The sequence below is a fragment of the Myotis myotis genome, unplaced genomic scaffold (assembly GCF_014108235.1).
Source record: "Myotis myotis isolate mMyoMyo1 unplaced genomic scaffold, mMyoMyo1.p scaffold_m19_p_8, whole genome shotgun sequence".
NCBI classification, from domain to species: Eukaryota; Metazoa; Chordata; class Mammalia; order Chiroptera; family Vespertilionidae; genus Myotis; species Myotis myotis.
Genome location: NW_023416390.1, coordinates 81,477,563 through 81,497,664, shown reverse-complemented (window position 1 = coordinate 81,497,664; position 20,102 = coordinate 81,477,563). Strand labels below are relative to the sequence as shown.

Genomic DNA, 20,102 nt, shown 5'->3' with positions numbered 1-20,102 from the left:
AATAATAAAAAATAAAATAAATATAAATGAATCTAACAACAAGGAGTGGTGACTGCTATTGGGAAGGGCAGAGATATATCTAATCTAATGGCTGGAGTCCCTAATGGCCTTCAGTTTTTATCCTCTAAGTTACAGATGAAAACTTGCTTCCTGGTCAGAAAAGTTGGCAGTAGTCATAAAAGTGATACTAACTTATCTGAACAAAAAATCTCAGTAAGAAGTATTCCCCCAAAATTGTAAGAAAATGGGGGTCACACTTTTGGCCTGTACCCTGCACTATCCAAAGGGATGGAATTCAAGACCAAATGATTCTACTCATACATGCTGGTTTTCTTTGAAGAGTTGTCCATAAAACAAAGAAACAAACAAACAAATAACTGTCTTAAGATAAAGGAGCTGTACATCACACTTTAAGATCCTCCCTATCAATTCCTCATTGCAGAGCCATTGCTTTCATCCCACCTTGAAAAAAATACCTTCTAACTATTGAATGGTTTGTCTTGCGTCTCAGTCTAGCAGGATTTCTCAAACTTGGCACTACTGACATTTTCAGCTAGATAATTCTTTGCTGTGAGGAGCTGTCTTGAATGTTATAGAATGCTTCATGGAATCCCTGATCTCTACTCACCAGATTCCCTCATCTCTTCTTTCCACTCATAATAATCAAGAATGTCTCTAAGTTGCCAAATGTCTCCTAGGGGCAAGAGTATCCACACTGAGAACAGTGGTCTGGAGAAAGAAACTATACTGTCATGTACACAGCAGCATGCGTAAGTGTACAGTTCCTGTGACTTCACTGGTTAGTTAATATCCATTTCACTACTGAGGGCAATCACTCCTGGGTTACTGACATATACCACTGAGTCCAGATCTTTTAAAACACACATTTTTTTTCTTTACTCTAGCCAGCATGTGAGGCCACTTGGCCAGCCAGAAGTTTGTGATAATCTTTATTTCAAAATTTAAAAGGTGAAATTTTAGTTGCCTTTATCCAGCAATTCTTTTCTCGTGCTGCTGTAATTTTTTATAGTGCACCTATTTCCTCAAACATGAATCAGAATATAATTTCTTAATTTCATGATTGCACATAGAGTTGGATCTATCCTCCAACCCCCATATGCCAATGGCAGAACAAAAATAAATAAATTAAAATACTACAATGGCATACAAACCAATTAATTCTGTCTGTATGTATGGTAAGGCAATAAATACCTGCTGGTTCTAGTCAAACCTATTATCATGTAATGAATTATAAATAGATAGTTGGACAAAAAAGTTTATGACTAAAATTTTCCTTGGAATTCTTTGGTTACCATATATAAATTTCATCCCTCTGTTTTAAGTTATTTATATAGCATGTTTTTAAAAGATTATGGATTTTCAGAATCAAAGAGATATAAAATTCTCAACTAGTTATCTCTTATTAGTGCATGAAATATATTTTTTGTAACCTTTACAATGTTTAAGCACATGGCTTGGGACCATGTTTCCAATTCCATTTTAATTTCAAAAAGTGATTTGATAGATGTATTTATGGCTCCTGGCCTTTTCTGTCAAGACAACAAGTGATATTCAATTTATTGACAGCAGAAAGAGGCCAGCTAATACTTGTGAAACATGTTCCTCATTATGTCATTATGAGTGAGCTTTTGTTTGAAATAGTTCTGTCTGTAAGACATAACATTTCCAAACACTTAGAAAAGATTAAGAGCAATTTGGGGGCTATGTTGCTTTTTAAATATAGTTCCCCTTCAAAAAGTTATGTACCCTTTAATTTCCTCCTTTATCAGAAATCCCACCTATGGTCCATCTCAAAGAATGCCTTAAGACAATTATTTCAGGAAAATGATTTACTTTTGTTTTATTTTTGCCAACCATGGCCATTATTGTTATGGTCTGCTAACCATGACTACATAGTTAAAAGTACCTACTATTTGTATTTAAAATATGTTTAAGCAGGGAACTGACAATGTGGTGTTATCTTAATTTTTAAAATAAATTGGCAATCACATCTTAGCAAAATATGTCTTAATAACAGGCCAATCTGTTATCAAATTTTTTTGAATCATGTGTTTATTGTTTCAGTTGACTTGGCACACTTCTATTATAAAGCGTTGTAGAGTAATCTGATCCAATTAAATATGATTATAATTAAAATATTGATAATTGCTCAATGAATAACCTGCAATCTGAATAAAATTCTTAAGTTCTTTTGGAACATTTTGTTCCAAAAGAAAAGCCTTAGATAGAACATAAATCCAGACATTAGCCTAATGTAAGGTTTACAAACACAACTGTATTTAATAATGCTATCTTGGAATTGGGAGGAAATGATCAAATGAATTCCTCTGAAATCATCAGGAATCATGGTAATTTGTATTTTTGTTTTCAGTTTTGGGTTAACTGGCTGCAAATATCTATTTATATAAAAGGCTAAGTGTTCATTCTTCCTCTGACCAGTCACTATGATGCGCACTGACCACCAGGGGGCATACACTCAATGCAGGAGCTGCCAAGATGTGCACTGGCCATTTAAAAAGAAATAGCACCAGGGAACTGGTGTTAACAAAGCAACACTCGGCTTCCCCCAAGTGGGACACAGGCCCCACCACCACCCTGGAGCAACACCCCACCAAATCGCAGCCAACGCTGCCAAGACCCCATGGTGCAAAATGTGGCCCACAGCCTGGGCCAGCCCAGCCTGGAAACAGTCGCTGTGGGCACCGGGAATGGTGTCAGATAGCAACGCCCAGCTTCCTCTCCCTAGTGACCAGCCTCCTTGGTGTTTCTTCAGCCCAGGAACCTGAATTGCTCAGGTGCAAACATTTTACAGTTTAACCAAATGTTTGTGAAGTGTTTTCACATGCATCATCTCATTTGATCCTCACAGAAGTCCTGGAATAGGTAGATAGGAGACTCAGTAGAATCCTGATCATGAATTTGGTTTACACTTCTATTACAGAGAAAGGGTGAATAGAAATATTAAAATATTTCTTCTAATTAATTTCCTTTCAATGTGTGTGAATTCATGCACCAGGACACTAGTATGCCACACACTTACCTGCCTACCCTTCCATTGAATTCTGACACCTCTAGGACTTAAAAATTGCTTAGTTATCTGTGTTGTGAGATCAATGTTTCTAGTGAATCTATGAATCTTAGAAGATCAGTGAATAAGACTATTTGCTTAATATGACTTTGTGGTAATTAAGAGTCATAAACTGCATAGAGGAGAGTAAAAAAAAAAAAATACCTTAAAAGGATTTAAAAAGACAACATACAGGCACAAAGATAAAATGGCCTAAATCAGCACATGAAGAAAAGTACAATGATATGAAGTAGGGGTGGTGTGAAGTCCCAATAATAAAACTGAGATAATAAAATAACCAAAAGTCTTGTTCTTGTTTCTTTTCTTATGTATCATAAATGCTAAGACAGAAAGAAGTAAATGATGAAAAATAATACATAATGTGAGACCAGAAGGAAGATCTCATTAGACTGTACAAGGGGAATGATCACTGAAGAACAGTCACGCCTGGCTAGCATGGCTGAGTGGTTGAGTGTCAACCTATTAAACAGGAGGTTACAGTTCTATTCTTGGTCAGGGCATATGCTCAGGTTTCAGGTTTGATCCCCAGCGTTGGGCTTGCAGGAGGCAGCCGATCAATGATTCTCTCTCATTATTTATGTTTTTATCTCTGTCTCCCTCTCTATTCCTCTCTGAAATCAATAAAAAACATATATTTAAAAAAAAAGAACAGTCACATAATATTCGGTGACCTACTGAGTGACTATAACTAGCACGCGCATGGCCACTGGCAGCCTCTACTAACCCCCAAAGACAATATTTTATAATAAGGGGCATAAAATTAAAAATGCTTTTAATTTTTTTCTCCAAACTAATTTTATGGAAAATCAATTCAGACTGACTTTAATCAGCAAATAATTACTATACCCTCTCATCATTACCAATTACTTCTTTCTGCCTCCTGTTCAATCTCCTATTGCGGGCATTTTTTTCCATTGATTTCAGCAACTTTCAATGATTCCTTTATCCTCCTCTCTACTATCCCTGAGGTCTAGGTAATTAAGAAATACTGGAGGGGGGGGTGGGTAAGAGATCAACCGAAGGACTTGTATGCATGCATGTAAGCATAACCAATGGATGCAAGATACTGGGGGGTGGGGAAGGCCAGGGGAATGTCAATGGGGGGAAAAAGTAGACATATGTACTACTCTTTGTAATACTTTAAGCAACAAAATAAAATTTAAAAAAAATAAATACTGGATCCTGCTGATACTGTTTATTGAAGTTTTTCATGAGGGTTCTTATCATCTCCCATACGGAAAATCATATTCTTAAAAAATGAGCAAATGCCTTATACATACTCAGCATTCCACAAGTGCTATAAAGAATTGCATCCAACTTATGTGTTCCTCTAATATCTATGAATTACCTTAATAGTTTAAAAATAAAAAATTCATTATTCTCTGTTAGTAATAACCCAATTGCTAAACCATGCCTGGTTTAAGCTAACCTAATAGATATGTATCCATATAGTCACTTCATGATTTGCAAAGACCATTTTCTCTTAATATATAAAAACACCAGAATGTTCTAGTTTATCTCTTCCATCTGGCCATCCTACAATACACATGAAGACTAATAGTTAATTCCAAATGGATATGTAGGAATAAAAAAAAAAAAAAAAAGGAGCTCATGGTTCACTCATTGCTTTAATTTGGTTAGGTCTTCTGAGGCCTAGCATGATATTTTGTCTAACTCGTGAGCTTATATAATAAGCAATATATTAAACCTTTAGTTATATAAAACAGTGAGCAAGTAACTTTTAAGTGGTATTTGATGGCTAGATTTTGAACATTTGCAACAGTTAATATATTATCACTTACTCTACAGGTAGTCATAGTTAAATCTAACCTTAAGATGACTGAGTTTAAGAGAAAGGCAAAGTTTATACTTCTTTCTAAGAGTACAATACATACATTCATTTATTTGAACACTGTTAATCTAAACAATGATCCTGGAGTTGGAAAATGATATTGGTAGAATACTAAATGTTAAAAGTAAAACACATCAACTCCTACAGAAGGCCAGTTTTAGAAAGGCTGCCTTCTGCTTGAGTTGGGAAACCAATACAGAATTGGAAAGAATTCAAAAAGAAAAAAAAGTAGAGGGAGAAAAAGCTAATGATAACTTGTTGGACTAGACATAAAAAAATTCTTGGCATTAGTATGACTAATTTTACATAAAAATTATAAAAGAAATATTCATTGTAAGTAATATTCCTGGAAATATTATTTACTACAACGGATAAATAGGAAGAAAATGAAACAGAAGGTCACATGGGTATTTTTCTATCACTCGATAAACTGATTCTAATGATATTCCAGCCCTAACTTTTCCCCTAAGTGCTTTGCAAGTGACAGACCTTAAAAAAAGAAAAAATATGTATACCTAGAGAACATTCTAAACAATAATGAAACGCATACAGTAATTAAGCATTCATTACTTACAAAAGTTGTGTTTTCCAATAATAATGTGGTGGCATTTGTTTCTATATTCAGTTTAATGACATGTCCATTCTCGCTTTTATACACCACATCTGTATCTGCAACAACAAAGATATTAACAATAGACAATCACATTGACTAGGTAACATAATAACTGTGGAGGAGAAAATGTGCATCATTAACAGACACAGTAGAATGAGCATCGGTAGCCTTTAATAACCAGAGGTTTCTAGAGTTGGCTCACATTAATCCTCTTCAGCGATATGGAAGCCCACCCAGCATATGGCCTATTGTGCAACGAGAACAAGGTTAGTGAGAGGGCCACTCACAATCCTGATTTAACAAATAAAAATTAATTAAAATATGGGCAATCGGCAGCCCATTCTGAAATGAGAAAGAAGGAACAATGAGAAGTGCCTCCAGTTTTCTATGTAGGCTGTTACTGATTAATGATCTAGTTAAACTTGCAGAAAGGGCTGCCAGTTCATCATAACTACACAATTCCAGGGCTACTCATATTGAACCAACCTCATGCACGCTTTTTCGTGTATCCAGTCTTGCCACCATCCAATTCCTACTCTAATCTTTTTCCTTTGGGTTGAAATTTTGTCTCTGGCATTTTATCTGGTTCATGTGATCACAGATCAAAATCTTTAATGATAAGGCCCCTTTTGTGCATAACATTCTAAAATGAAGATATTTTAAGCTTTACTAATTACCTTCAAATGTGTATGATGTATGGGAAGATTTTCAATATTATGTATTGTATTCATGTACTAAATTCTGACCAGTGTTTCCCCCATTTAAAAGTCTTGAAAAAGGTTTCTGTACTTAGAGGTTTACCCAGTATGTCAGTACAATGAAACTGACCTTATTTTAGAGGCCAGTTGAAGACTGCACTAATAAAATTTACTAAACATCAGGATTATAAAACACAAACAGATATTTCTGAAACTGTTAGCATACCACTCTATCTACTTTGTCAATCTTAGAGGAAGGGTGTCTTTATCTAAAATAATGTAATTGCTTCTGAACAGCTGCTGATTTTATATATTTTGGAGCCACATTCATCAGGAAATTAAATTATCATAGGAATACCTCAGACTAAAAGTATAACCTGAGGGAAAACTGTCAGAAAGGATACTCACAAGCCAATATATATATATATATATATATATATATATATATATATATATATATATATATATATATATATAGTTCTGCAAGATAGTTCTATGTGATCTTTAAAATAAGGCCTTGCAAATTCTTTTTGAGTAATTCTTTTTAATAATAATAATATCTTTCTAGTTTACCCACTAACCTTTCCTATGGTATTAAATATCCCAAACCCCCTGCCCTTCTTGGAAGAAAGGCAGTATTGAAGAGGATTTAGTCCACTATTCATAACCAATGAAGTTATGTAAGTTACAACCACTAAGATCCCGAATGTCTTCATCTCTGTAACAGTAAGCAAGGACTGCATGCAGGGTGACGAGCATTGTATAGAAATGTCTGACACTTTGGCAAAGCAAGATTTTCTGACCTGTTTTCCAGTTATTTCAATATTATAAATCGTAACACCTACAAATCACATGATGAGAATCAATCAATATTATTGAAAGTAAGTCTTGCTTTTCCTTTTTGTCTGTGTTTCGTGCAGAAGACTGAGAGGTCAATCTGACTCTCATATTAGAGTCAAGGATGGCACAGAGAGGCAGTAGTTCCTTTGACCTTATTTACATAGGGGCAGAGACATGTTGGACCTGTGGCCTGGGGGAGAGGGGAAAATAAATGGTGATTTAAAAGAGAAGGAAGACAGACAGAAATATTTTGAAGTTATTTTCGGAGGCAGACAGCACAGACTGCAAGATAGTTCTATGTGATCTTTAAAATAAGGCCTTGCAAACATAAATAAAAATAAGGCATCACATCACCTTCTGAACCCTTGTTAGCTATAAATAAATTGGGTTACTTTTCTCATTAACTTCACCTGTTTTCCTTTTCTTATGATGTTGACCAACTAACAGGTTTACACACATAATACATAGTTATATTCTTTTCTATCTTTCTTTTGTTTTCTATCCCAAAATTGTGATCACAGCCTAAAGGCAACGATAGTCACCTCTGTTACTTGGCCTTGTCAGCTGACTCAATTAATGCTTGAATCAATAGTCCAAGCCCAACCAATCCCCTCTGTTATTTTGGTTGATATTCTCAATTCTATATCATTTCTTGATATTCGTTAACATTAACATTATAGATTAGCAAGAAGGGATAGAGTGCATGCCTTAACAAATCATCATTATAATAGTTTTATGATAAATTAAGAGGAAAGGGATTCCCCCCTTCTACATGGAGATAAATATAGGACAAAGTCACTTGATGGGCGATTTTTCTTGCAGAAGATAAGTACACTGCAAAACTCTAAATAAGGATGAAGTGTGTGGGCTTGGGGAGAAAGAGGAGCTTAGAGAGCAATTTTAGTGTGAAGGGCAGATCTTCTACAATAGAAGAGAGAGAGCAACACGTGGCCTCAGAGTCTCTCATAGAAAGAGAAAACCCCAGGCAGGCGAGAGCTTGTATCGGAGGCAGAATAAGGAAAATTACTTTTGATTTCCTTTAGAAGCAAACTGGAAGTGAGTGAAGCTTGTTTGAGAAGATAAAAATGTTACCTTAACATTTTTTAAAGTAAAGTTTGTTAGGTAATTATTTAGGCTTGAACAAATCTACAGGATTTGAGATTGTACAAATGCCGCTAGCTCTGCCCTCCTGCGAATAATACTGTCAATGTTGCAGCAGCAGGAGAATTTGTTTTTTAAATTCAAGGGTAACTCTCTAGCTAAATATTTAATTCAGATTTCTGCCTAAATTATTTTAAAAGTATCTAAGATCTGCCATAATTAATTCTTCTTATTTTTTTCTGGTCTTTAAAATCTGGTCTACTGGGTCTCATATTTATCCTACTTTCCTATTTGATTTATAATCACTAGTGAAGTCGCCCAGTTTTTGAAACTCCCATTACTGCACTTAATCAATCCCTTTAGGGAACCATATGTCAAAACCGTCATCTCATATTTTGTTTAATATTAGGTAATGAAATATGAGTGAACCAGATCAAGGAGTGAAGTACATTAACACAGGAAGATAAGGTAAGTGTTCTTAAAATATTTTTGAAACACAGTATTATGCATGTCTATACAGTATCTTGATTAAATAAACCATCTTCCTTTTCAACTCAATGAAAGTTAAGAGTCAATGAGTCAACTATCCTAAATATATATTCAATCCAGTCATGTTTTTTGTTTTTTGTTTTTTCTTAATGAAAAAGCATGAAAGATGTAATCCCTGTCTGGCCTCTCCATCCCTGGCTCCAAGAATGCATTTTGGTGTCTGTTCCCCACATTGCTGTCATTTCTGTCCCATCCATTTTCCCTATTTGTCTAAAAAAAAAGAAAACAATGGTATATCCTAGTTTAAGGTCTTTCAAGTAAACACAACCTTTTAATTTACACCTCTTCCACACAAAGCAGCCAGTAAAACACTTCACGTTGCATCCCCCCATGCATTCACCTCAATTGTCAGGACCAAGAACCAAAGCTGATTTTACTTTTAGTTCTTGAATACCCTTGCCCACACGTCTGTAAATCAGTACACGAACTCAATTTTCTATTCTGAAAGTTAATTTAGCTGCACCATATGTTTCTAAAACTGAGAAAATTTCTTAATAATTAAACTGTTTACTTAATACTCACTTCAAGATGCTTCCCTCTCTGTGTTCACCAATCCTAAACTATTACATCCAGACTTTCATTGAAATAACTGTCTTAACAAGCAATATACATTATCTTCCCACAATCCTGCCACCCCTTTCTTCTGCACATTCTAAAGAGTCAAATTATTGTTCTCTCTGATTGCATTGTGCAATAAACTTAGCTTTTCTTCATAGGTTATTTTGGAGGTCTTCTGGGAAATTGCCATTGACAACATTTATCTCCTAGGTATATCAATAAAAAGTCAACTTCTTGGTAATTGTTAACTAGAATCCTGGTGCACAAAAATTTGTGCACTGGGGGGGGGGGGTCCCTCAGCCAAGCCTGTGCCCTCTTGTGTCTGGGACCCCTCAGGGGATGACCACCTGCTGGCTTAGGCCCGCTCCCCAGATGATTGGGCCTAAGCTGGCAGTCAGACATCCCTCTGGCAGTCCGGGAGCCCTTGGGGGATGTCCACTTGCCAGCGGGGAGCAGGCCTAAGCTGCAGTCGGACATCCTTAGCGCTGCTGAGAAGGTGGGAGAGGCTCCCACCACTACCGCTGTACTGGCAGCTGTCAGCCTGGCTTGTGGTTGAGCAGAGCTCCCCCTGTGGGAGCACACTGACCACCAGGGGGCAGTCTTGCATTAAGCATTTGCCCCTTTGTGGTCAGTGTGTGTCATACTGACCAGTCATTTCCAGTTATTCTGCTGTTAGGGTTAATTTGCATATTACCCTTTTATTATATAGGATAGAGGCCTGGTGTATGGGTGGGGGCCAGCTGAAGGGTTTCCTGGACAGGGTGGGGGTCCCGCTGGGGTTCCTGGCCAGCCTGGGTGAAGGGCTGAGGGCTGTTTTCAGACTGGCCACACCCTCTTCAGGGTGGGGGTCCCTGCTGGAGTGCCTGGCCAGCCTGGGTGAGGGGCTGAGGGCCGTTTTCAGGCTGGCCACACCCCCTTCAGGGAGGGCTATCCTGCTGGGGTGCCTGGCCAGCCTGGGTGAGTGGCTGATGGCTGTTTGCAGGCTGGCCAAGGCCCCCACACTCCATGAGGGTGTGGCCATCCTGGGTGAGGGGCTGATGGCTGTTTGCAGGCTGGCCATGGCCCCCAGCCACCCAAGCTCCCAGTGGAGGCTGGCTGGAAGCAGGTATCTGGGATTTATTTATCTTCTATAATTGAAACTTTGTTGCCTTGAGCCAATGCTACAGATGGCCAGGGCAGGCGGGAAGCTTGCCTTCCTCCATCACCGGGGCAACCAACCCTCCTGCTTGCTCCAGCTCCGTGTCTGCCGGCCGCCATCTTGGTTGGGTTAATTTGCATATAGCGGCTCTGATTGGCTGGTGGGCGTGGCTTGGGCATAGTGGAAGTGCGGTCGATTTGCATGTTTCTCTTTTATTAGATTAGATGCATTTGATAATGTAAGTATGTATTTAATTTTGATACAATATGCTTTTTAAAAAATATATTTTTATAGATTTTAGAGTGAGAGAAAGGGAGAGGGAGAGAGAGGGACAGAAACAGTGATGAGACTGAAACATCAATTGCCTGACTCCTGCATGCTCCCTACCTGCTATGTAGTCCCCTACCCAGTCATGTACCCTGACCTGGGATCAAACCTGGGACCTCTTAATGCCTGGGATGATGCTCAACCTACTGAGCCATACTGGACAGAGCTGACATAATTTTCTTTTAATGTTTCAAAATTAAACCTGTCATCTATATGTCTATCTATCATCAATCATCTAGCTACACAGCGTTTTCAAAAAATGGAAAAAAAAATAATTATTTGAGAAATTTTAATCCATATATGACCTTCATCTTTTTTAAAAACCTATTTTTGTTATATCTAAAGTAAAAATTCTATAACATCATTTTTTAAATTTATACTCAGACCAAAAGCTGAGTATTTTTTTTTAATTTTTATTTATTTATTATTTTTTAAAAAATATATTTTATTGATTTTTCACAGAGAGGAAGGGAGAGGGATAGAGAGTTAGAAACATCAATGAGAGAGAAACATTGATCAGCTGCCTCCTGCACACCTCCTACTGGGGATGTGCCCGCAACCAAGGTACATGCCCTTGACCAGAACTGAACTTAGGACCCTTCAGTTCACAGGCTGATGCTCTGTCCACTGAGCCAAACCGGTTAGGGCTTATTTTTATTTTTTTTAAAATATATTTTTATAGATTTCAGAGAGAAGGAAGAAAGACAGATATGATGAGAGAGAAGCATTGAACAGCTTTCTCCTGCACACCCACCACTGTGGATTGAGCCTGCAATCTGGCATGTGCCCTGACTGGGAATGAAACCAAGACCTCCTGGTTCATAGGTCCACACTCAATCACTGAGTCATGCCTGCTGGGCATTGAGTATTTTTTTTAAAGAGTAAAACAAAATAATGAAATATTTATCACAGTAAATGCTGTAATAAATATAGGAAGGATGTGTTAAATAACAAGTTAATATTTTATAATTAATTAAAAATATCAAAATCTATTATTTTGAGCTAATCATAATTGAAATATAACTGGCCCTTCAATTGTCTCTCTTAAAGCACGGCTCACAACTATGGGAAAGCTGCCTCACCTTTTAAAGAGAAACAAGCTCCATACATTTACCTGATAAAATTGAGGCCATCACAAATGACTTCATTGTTTTTTTTCCTCTACCTCCAAGTCTTGCTCCATACACACTCTTCTTTTCTCCAGACTTCTGGAGAGATGTGATCTTTCTCTTTAGCTAAACAAAAAGCTGTTGTGTAACCACATCAATATGCTCCAAGCACTTAAATATATTTTATTTCCATTACCCCTTGTCAACTAATTGTAATTTTTATCATGTACTGGTACATATTTCTTCATAATAATAATAGCAATGATAATTACCTTCATTTAGCTCTTTTGCTCTCTACCAGGCTTTTGTCCTTTCACAATAAGCCCGAATAAACCTTTTGCATATGGGTTTTTTGCCTTATTCTGCCTGTCTGCTGTACATATTATTCCCCATATCTCCTTGCAGTACAACTTCAGTTCTCACTCTCCTGAAATTGGAAACTTCATCCCTGACCTGCAATAACCGAATCCATTGTGCACGCCCCCCACACTTAACCCCGCCTCACCCAACTTCACAGTGTGTGACAATGATGAACAGAAGAGTTTTAAATCCTGTCCTCTTGTCTTTGAACCATTACTTTGCCCTGGAATTCTTCCTTCAACAGTCTCTGTATTCCACCCCTCCAATCGCTATCTAAACAAAGACATCCTTCAAAGCTCAATTCTGAGCTTTATTTTTTTTTTCAGCCACTATTCGCTGAAAGATCCTTTCTATTCAGACCTTTCTTTCATATTGATTTTTAAACTTTCAACTAAAGTTTGACCTCTCCCATATGCCAGTTTTAAATTTCCAATTCTATGCTAGATCTCATAAATGTCTTGCAGATACATAAAACTCAGTGGACTAAAATTAAACTCCTTATATTTTTGGATATGCCCTCCCTCAAAGTTTTATTTCACCTTCCCTATCTCTTCACCTCCTATATTAATATGTTGTACTCTCACTTGGAAAATTTAGGGTTTCTAAAATTTATTTTTTAAATCTTTTAATCCTCATTTGAAGATGTTTTACTGATTTTAGAGAGAGGAGAAGGGAGAGAGAGAGAGAGAGAGAGAGAGAGAGAGAGAGAGAGAGAGAGAGAGAGAGAAACATCAACGCATGAGAGAAACATTGATCAGTTGTCTCCTGTAACCTGGGTATGTGCCCTGATCAAGAATCAAATGTATCCAATGCTCCAACCCACTAAGCCACACCAGCCAGGGCAGTTTCCTTCCTTCCTTCCTTCCTTCCTTCCTTCCTTCCTTCCTTCCTTCCTTCCTTCCATCCATCCTTCCTTCCATCTTCCTTCCTCCCTCTCTTTCTTTCTTTCTTTCTTTCTTTCTTTCTTTCTTTCTTTCTTTCTTTCTTTCTTTCTTTCTTCTTTTTCTTTCTCTTATTTCTTCCTTTCTGTTCGCTATGCCTCTAGCTAATTCTCATCACACAGCTTAACATTTGCTATAATGTTTTGTATTTGCTCATATGCTCCAGGAACATATGGAGCTCTAATAATAAACTATAAAAATTAAAGTCTATCACTTAGGTTACTCACTTGTGACTTCAACATATATTTCCATAGTTACTATCACCTAATACCCTATAAAATAGTCCAGATTGTCTGTTGTTCACAGTTGTCCAGATATCTCCTACTTCACTCCCACTCAGTTTTGCTTATGACACCCACTAATAAATGGGCAGTCCTTGTCCAGACTTTAATCTTTTTCAAAACATTGTTAAATTCCCCCCAAATTCTAAAGTTATCACTCTTTTCTGAACTCTTATAGCAGTCATTTAATATTTAGTCATATAACTCCTTTCAAAATTTCTTACTATTTTTATTTAGTTTTCATGTGTTTGTTCTGGGTTTTTATTGACTGTATAAAGTCAAGAAAGGGCCTACTTATTGTACCTTTCAGAACTGAAACTATTCACATCCACACATCTTATTGTCTACATCAATATGAGCTTACTATTCAACTGTCTGCAATAATATGATTTTAATACTTCAGGAAATTCTTGGCAGGGAAATGAGGTTGCAAATAACTTCAGAGTTTTTGTTGCTTTTTTCAGATACTTTCTGAAAACTCATTTATTTGAAAAATGGACTACTTCACTAATATTAACTAAAGTAAATATGTCTTTCTCTAAGATCAATACACAGCTCAACCAAATCACTGTTCACTATTCAAAAGCCTCTCCCAAACCTCCACCTCACTAAATTCACTAATCCTTACTTCTTACAACACAAACTTCACCCAATCCTGATCAACACTGCTTATTAAAATACCCGTCAAACTAGATCCAAACCATCTGTGATATCCTGCACCACAGGGAGCAGTAAACTCAGGTGTGCTTGATCATGTTTGACAGGTGATTTGGTTGGTATTTTGGGGGAACCAGCATTCAGCAGTTTGAAGAAGGATCCCAACAAACAGTTTTCTTTGATTAAGTCTTTTCACTGTATTTATCAGTCATATTTCATTTTGTTCACTGTTATAATTTAATTTAAAAATGCCTTTAGCACTACTGACAAAGACTCCCTCCTTAATTAAAATTTAGTCAAGCTCCTCAGATCCCTCTTCTAGACTAGTTCTGGACCTTCACCTGCCTTTAGTAAGAATCTGCTAAGTCAGTTTAGTAAGTATTCCCCTACCCTTAATGTGCCTGTCTTCTTAATATTTTACCAGCCATTGTTCCCTGCATTCTGCTTCTTGGCTCTGAATCCCCGGGAATGTTTGCTGTATTCAGAGTTGAGTTCAGTCTCTCGCCCCTTATTGCAATAATCTTCCTTCTATTGTAACAGTTTTATTGATTTCAGAGAATAAGGGAGAGGGAGAGAGCAAAACATCAATGATGAGAATAATTGACCAGCAGCAGCCTTCTGCACACCCCACACTGGGGATCAAGCCCCCAACCTGGGCATATGCCTTGATTGGGATTCCAACTGTGACCTCCTGGTTCATAGGTTGATGCTCAACCACTGAGCCACGCCGGCTGGGCTATTGTAACCATCTTAAATGAAGGCTTCCTTCCTATTTCAACAAGTGTCAGAATATTTTTTATCAAAAACAATCTTGCAACTCTAAATTTAGGTAGCCTAGTTTCATTATATCCTAAAATTAAAGTATATATTATAAGCCAATATATTAATCAAATACAAACCCTGGCTATGGCTGTGGTCCAAATTCATGCCCACCAAATTTGGCCCATAGTCACATTTATTCATTTACATACGTCTATGGCTGTTCTTGCATGACAATGGAAGATTAGAGTAGTTGCAACAGAGACTCTATGGCTCACAAAGCCTGAAATACCTACTGTCTGGTCCTTTAAAGAAAAAGTTCACTGACTGTGTGTTAGATTATTAATCGTTTGCCTCAGTCAAGAACATATTTCTTACTTACTATACTTATGTTAGTCATTGTAGTGTCAGTAGAAGAATATTCTCTTATCTCCAAAATATACATGTACTCAAAAGAGTTTTCATTTTCCAACCGGGCATGAGAAATATATTTGCCTTAAAATGATTTGAATTCCTGATAAATATTGTAAAGGTAGGTGTACAAAATAAATGCACTTTTTTTGCAAAAATGTAACCCAGGTTAAAGGCTATCTTCATTTCAGAGTCATCATAATTATAAGTAATCATCATTAATTCATAGGGAAGTGCCAATCCTGTGAATAGCACTTCCTATGATAAAGAGCCCTTTTTAGGCTTAATAATGACTCAGTTGATGGCCACTCAGCTCAATGATTTTTTTTTATTTGTAGCTAAAATATAAATGGCAGCAATTTTCACTTGATCATTTCATTCTTCATATTATTTGTGAAATAAAAGTTCACATAAAAGAAAAATAAATGCCCCCTCTTGAGAATGTCAAATATCTCTTCTCACCATAAGGATTGTTTGCACAGAGTAGCAGAAGTGCCACTTATAACTGGTTTTAAACTTCCTTCATTTAAAACCTGCAGCTGTCACTGGGGCTTTGCTAACAGCTGTCTTAACTTCAGATGCATATACACAACCATCTCTACTTGAGTGGTCCAATCCATTGAAGTCAGCAGACAAAGGGAAGATGCAAACAGATCCTTACTGTCTCTTCACTGAATATCTCACATAAAATGAACATAAACTTTGATTGAGTTTCCATGATCCTAAAGGCATAGAAGCCTACACTATAGAGACACGCAGAGAATAGAGTGTATTTTAAAATAACATGTAAACTGCAATTTACAGAGAATAAAATTGAGGCTAGGTAAATATCTAAATCACTCCTCTCTCCTTTACTTTTGTGTTCGTTTTGGTCAGATACAACCTTGTCAGTCTTTTTTTTTTTCCTCTCATTCTGAAAAGATTCAACGGAGCTCATCTCAGCCTCCAAGAAGATGGGCACATGACCAGGAATCCTATCCAAGACGAGAGGGGTTTTTTGTTTGTTTGTTTTGGGCTTCTACTCCTGGAAGGCACCTCACTGGATGTGAAGGTACTGTCTGGCTGTCCCCACACTGCCTAACATGATTTTGTCTGTGGCTGTGAGTAATAAACTCTCTTTGTCTCTGATTCGCAGGCTACATTTATATATACTAGCATGTTGGTTTGCAAGCAGGGTGAAAGCTCAGATTCTTCATAACTACTCACTTAAAAGCTACCCTTCTTTATTTTTCAACATCCCTTTTTCTCTCAAGATTTTAACTTGAACATTCATTTCTACATCACTAATCAAATGGTCTCAAAGTTCATAGTGGCATTTCATTAACTTAATTATAGGTCAAATAATCGTTACTCAGACTTGTAAATTAGAAACTCAAAACAAACAGTAACTCATCACATCCAATCTGTGCTTTCATCCTGCATCCCTGACTACCATTTAGAGCTCTGAATTCCACTATTTAAATACCTGTATGTGTAGACTTAACTATTAATCACTTAGCTATTTTGTTACCCTTTTTGGAATCTTCCTGGGCAGTCCAAGCAGTTATTTAGTAAATTTCCATTAACTACTGACAATGTCACACTAGCAAACATATTTACTCTTCAATATCTTTGATAAGGCTGTGATCTTCGATGAACATAATGATACCATTGTAATTATCCTAGTTATTAATAATAGGAAAGGCGCAAAGTGAAGGTCAAATATTATAGGCATGTCATTTGTGCAGTTTTGCCAGGAAACTGCTGTTGAATACCCAGCAGGGTGCTACTACTGCACTATTCCCCACAGATCACTGGAGGAAGTAACTGGACAGGGGGAGAACAGACAGAGGCCTAGTAATCTGGGAGAAATAGGGAAGGGACTTGTCTGTCAGTTACACCTGGGAACAGGCCATTGGGGAGAATAGGCATGGCCACTGCAAGCATAGGAATATTTGAGATACTTAAGTCCCTAAACAAAGAAATTCACTCTCTTGGTGGTTTTGGTGGGCATTCTTGGTTTGCTGTTAGTCTCTCTTGGTTCCTCTTGGTTGACCCCTGACTTGCGGGACTCTTACACTCTTGCATTTGCCCACATACAATGGACTAGTGGACTGAAACTAGCCTAATGCTAAACTGGATCCAATTCCAACATGGAATGGATACTCTAGACCAGTGGTTCTCAACCTTGGCTGCACATTAGAATCACCTGGGAATCTTTTTAAAATCCTGATTTCTGGGCCTCATCCTCCAGAAATTCTGTTTCTTTGTTATGGGGTGGGGCCACAACATTAGTGACAAAGAAACAATTTCTGGAGGATGAGGCCCAGAAATCAGGATTTTAAAAAAAGATTCCCAGGTGATTCTAATGTGCAGCCAAGGTTGAGAACCACTGCTCTAGACACTGGCTTTTGCTTTTAGTTCTACTGAATCCCCAGCTGTACTCTTCCAGAACTGGATAAAGGGAAATGGGAGTTTGGAAATCCAAAGATATACTTCCACACAAATAAAATCACTCATCCTACCTTGTGAGTCTCTGAAAATTATTTTTCTTGAGATATCAGAAAGACCCCACCCCCAGCACTCAGTGGGGAAATGGATACCCCACTTCCACCAATAACAATAGAAATAAATAAATAAATATATATATATTTATATATATATAAATATATATATATCTTTGCAAATACATGTTTTCCAATTTTGGGGGTAGATACTCAGATGAGGGGCTGCTGATTTATATGGTAAATTTATCCTTAACTTTTGAGGAACCTCCATAATATTTATTATAGTGGCTGTACCAGTTTACATCTCCAGCATTGATGAACTAACAGCTGTGAGGTAAAATCTTAGTGTAGTTTTGATTGTATTTCCTAGTAGCTAGTTCATTACAACATTATTCACAATGGCCAAGACATGGAAACAACTGAAGAGTCCTTTGTCAGATTATCAGGTAAAGAAGATGTGGTACATATATATAATGGAATACTACTCAGTAATAAGAAAAGATGACATACTTCCATTTGCAACAACATGGATGGACCTTGAGACTATCACGCTATTGTCAGTGGAAATCAGCCTCTTCCATGGGATCGCGAGAAAAGCATTCCATGGACTCATACATGGAAGATTGTGGTCGGGCAAGGTTTATGTGGGAAGGCTGCCCCTGGGTTTTCAATTTCCCCTCTCCTTCCTTCCATCCCACTGTGGGAAAAGTCCAACCTTGTCTCCATCAAGGTAAAAACAAATGCAGCATCCTGAGTTTCTGCTTCATATTAAAGCTTAGTCCTTTGGAGCCTGTGAGGTCTACTGGAGGCTCCAGGTGGCCAAGACCTGCAAGGCTGTATGTATTCCAATGTGAGAGAGTCTGCTTGAATGAAAGGGCTAGTGTGTTACCAGGTGAGCTAGAAATAGACAAAAAAAGGCTTTGTTCTCTTGGAGTTATAACCAGGAGCTTTTTTCAAAACAAATAGCTTCCCAAACGTTCACAGGCTTCTGATGGGTCCACTCCTGATCAATGATCCCTTTCTCAGGTTAGATTGAGAGACCTATATGGTCAAGCACTTCCTCCTGCACCATTTTGACTTCTACTGTGCATGTCCTTTTCTCCCAGGCTTCCCAGACAATCCAGCGCTGGAGGGCGGGCTGCTCCCTACATGGGGGGTGGGGGGGAGGAGGGGTGTTAACCCCCTTGGAGGGGCAATGCTGTAGCTTCCTGATGAAACAACATGCTCAGTTTCTGATTCCCTTTTCTTTCTTTCTAATATGCAGCTCCCTATGGTGATGATGCTAAGCAAAATAAGTCAGATAGAAAAGTTACGAAGCATATGATTTCACTCATATGTGGAATATAAAACTGAAAGCAACAGATAAACAAACAGGACAAAAACCAAAAACTCATAGTGCCGGGTGGTAGGGGAGGCCGGGGGAAGGCCAATGGGAGAAAAAAAAAAAAAAAAAAGAGACACATGTACTACTATCTGTAATACTTTAAACAATAAAATTAAATTAAAAAACAACAACAACAACAAAAAACTCATAGACACAGACAGCAGTATGGTGGTTACCAGAGAGGAAGGGAGCTAGAAGATAGGAAAGGAAAGAAGGGGGGTCAAATAGATGGTGACATATGAAGATTTGACTTTGATTTGTAAACACACAATATGATATGCAGATGATGTATCTTAGAACTGAATACTTAAAACCTATATAATTTTATTAACTTATGTCACTTCAATAAATTTAATAAAAAGCTAAAAAGACTAGAAATAAATGCAATTCTTGCCATTGGTAATTTGGTTCAATGGACAAGTGAATCCGTTATCTTTATCTATCCAATGCCAGTTCATCTGAGGCATATTTTCTTATCTTATGAAAATGTTTTTCTAGTTATGCTTAATATCAGCACAGTCAAGATGACAAAAGGAGCTGAACCGGTTTGGCTCAGTGGATAGAGCGTCGGCCTGCGGACTCAAGGGTCCCGGGTTCGATTCCGGTCAAGGGCATGTACCGTGGTTGCGGGCACGTCCCCACTGGGGGGTGTGCAGGAGGCAGCTGATCAATCTCTCTCATCGATGTTTCTGACTTTCTGTCCCTCTCCCTTCTTCTCTGTAAAAAATCACTAAAATATATTTAAAAAAAAAAAAAAGATGACAAAAGGAAAAGACATGGGATGAAAGACAGTATCCTTCTGTTTCTTTTCTGATTATAAATTAATATATGTTATCATTAAAAAATCATATAATGCCAACACACTAAGGAGAATAACAGCAAATTTAAATGTGTTTTCTTATAAAGCACACAGTTGAGATCTCAAAAGT

The 20,102-nt window shown here is 37.5% G+C and overlaps 1 protein-coding gene across 1 annotated transcript in view; it reads right to left on the bottom strand.

Moving 5' to 3' along the window:
• The window catches only part of DPP10 (dipeptidyl peptidase like 10), a 656,594-nt gene that overhangs the window by 352,813 nt on the left and 283,679 nt on the right, over positions 1–20,102 (bottom strand). The window contains exon 4 of the mRNA XM_036320739.1: positions 5,536–5,630. Coding sequence (XP_036176632.1) covers positions 5,536–5,630 — 95 coding nt within the window. The remainder of the gene's footprint in view (positions 1–5,535; positions 5,631–20,102) is intronic.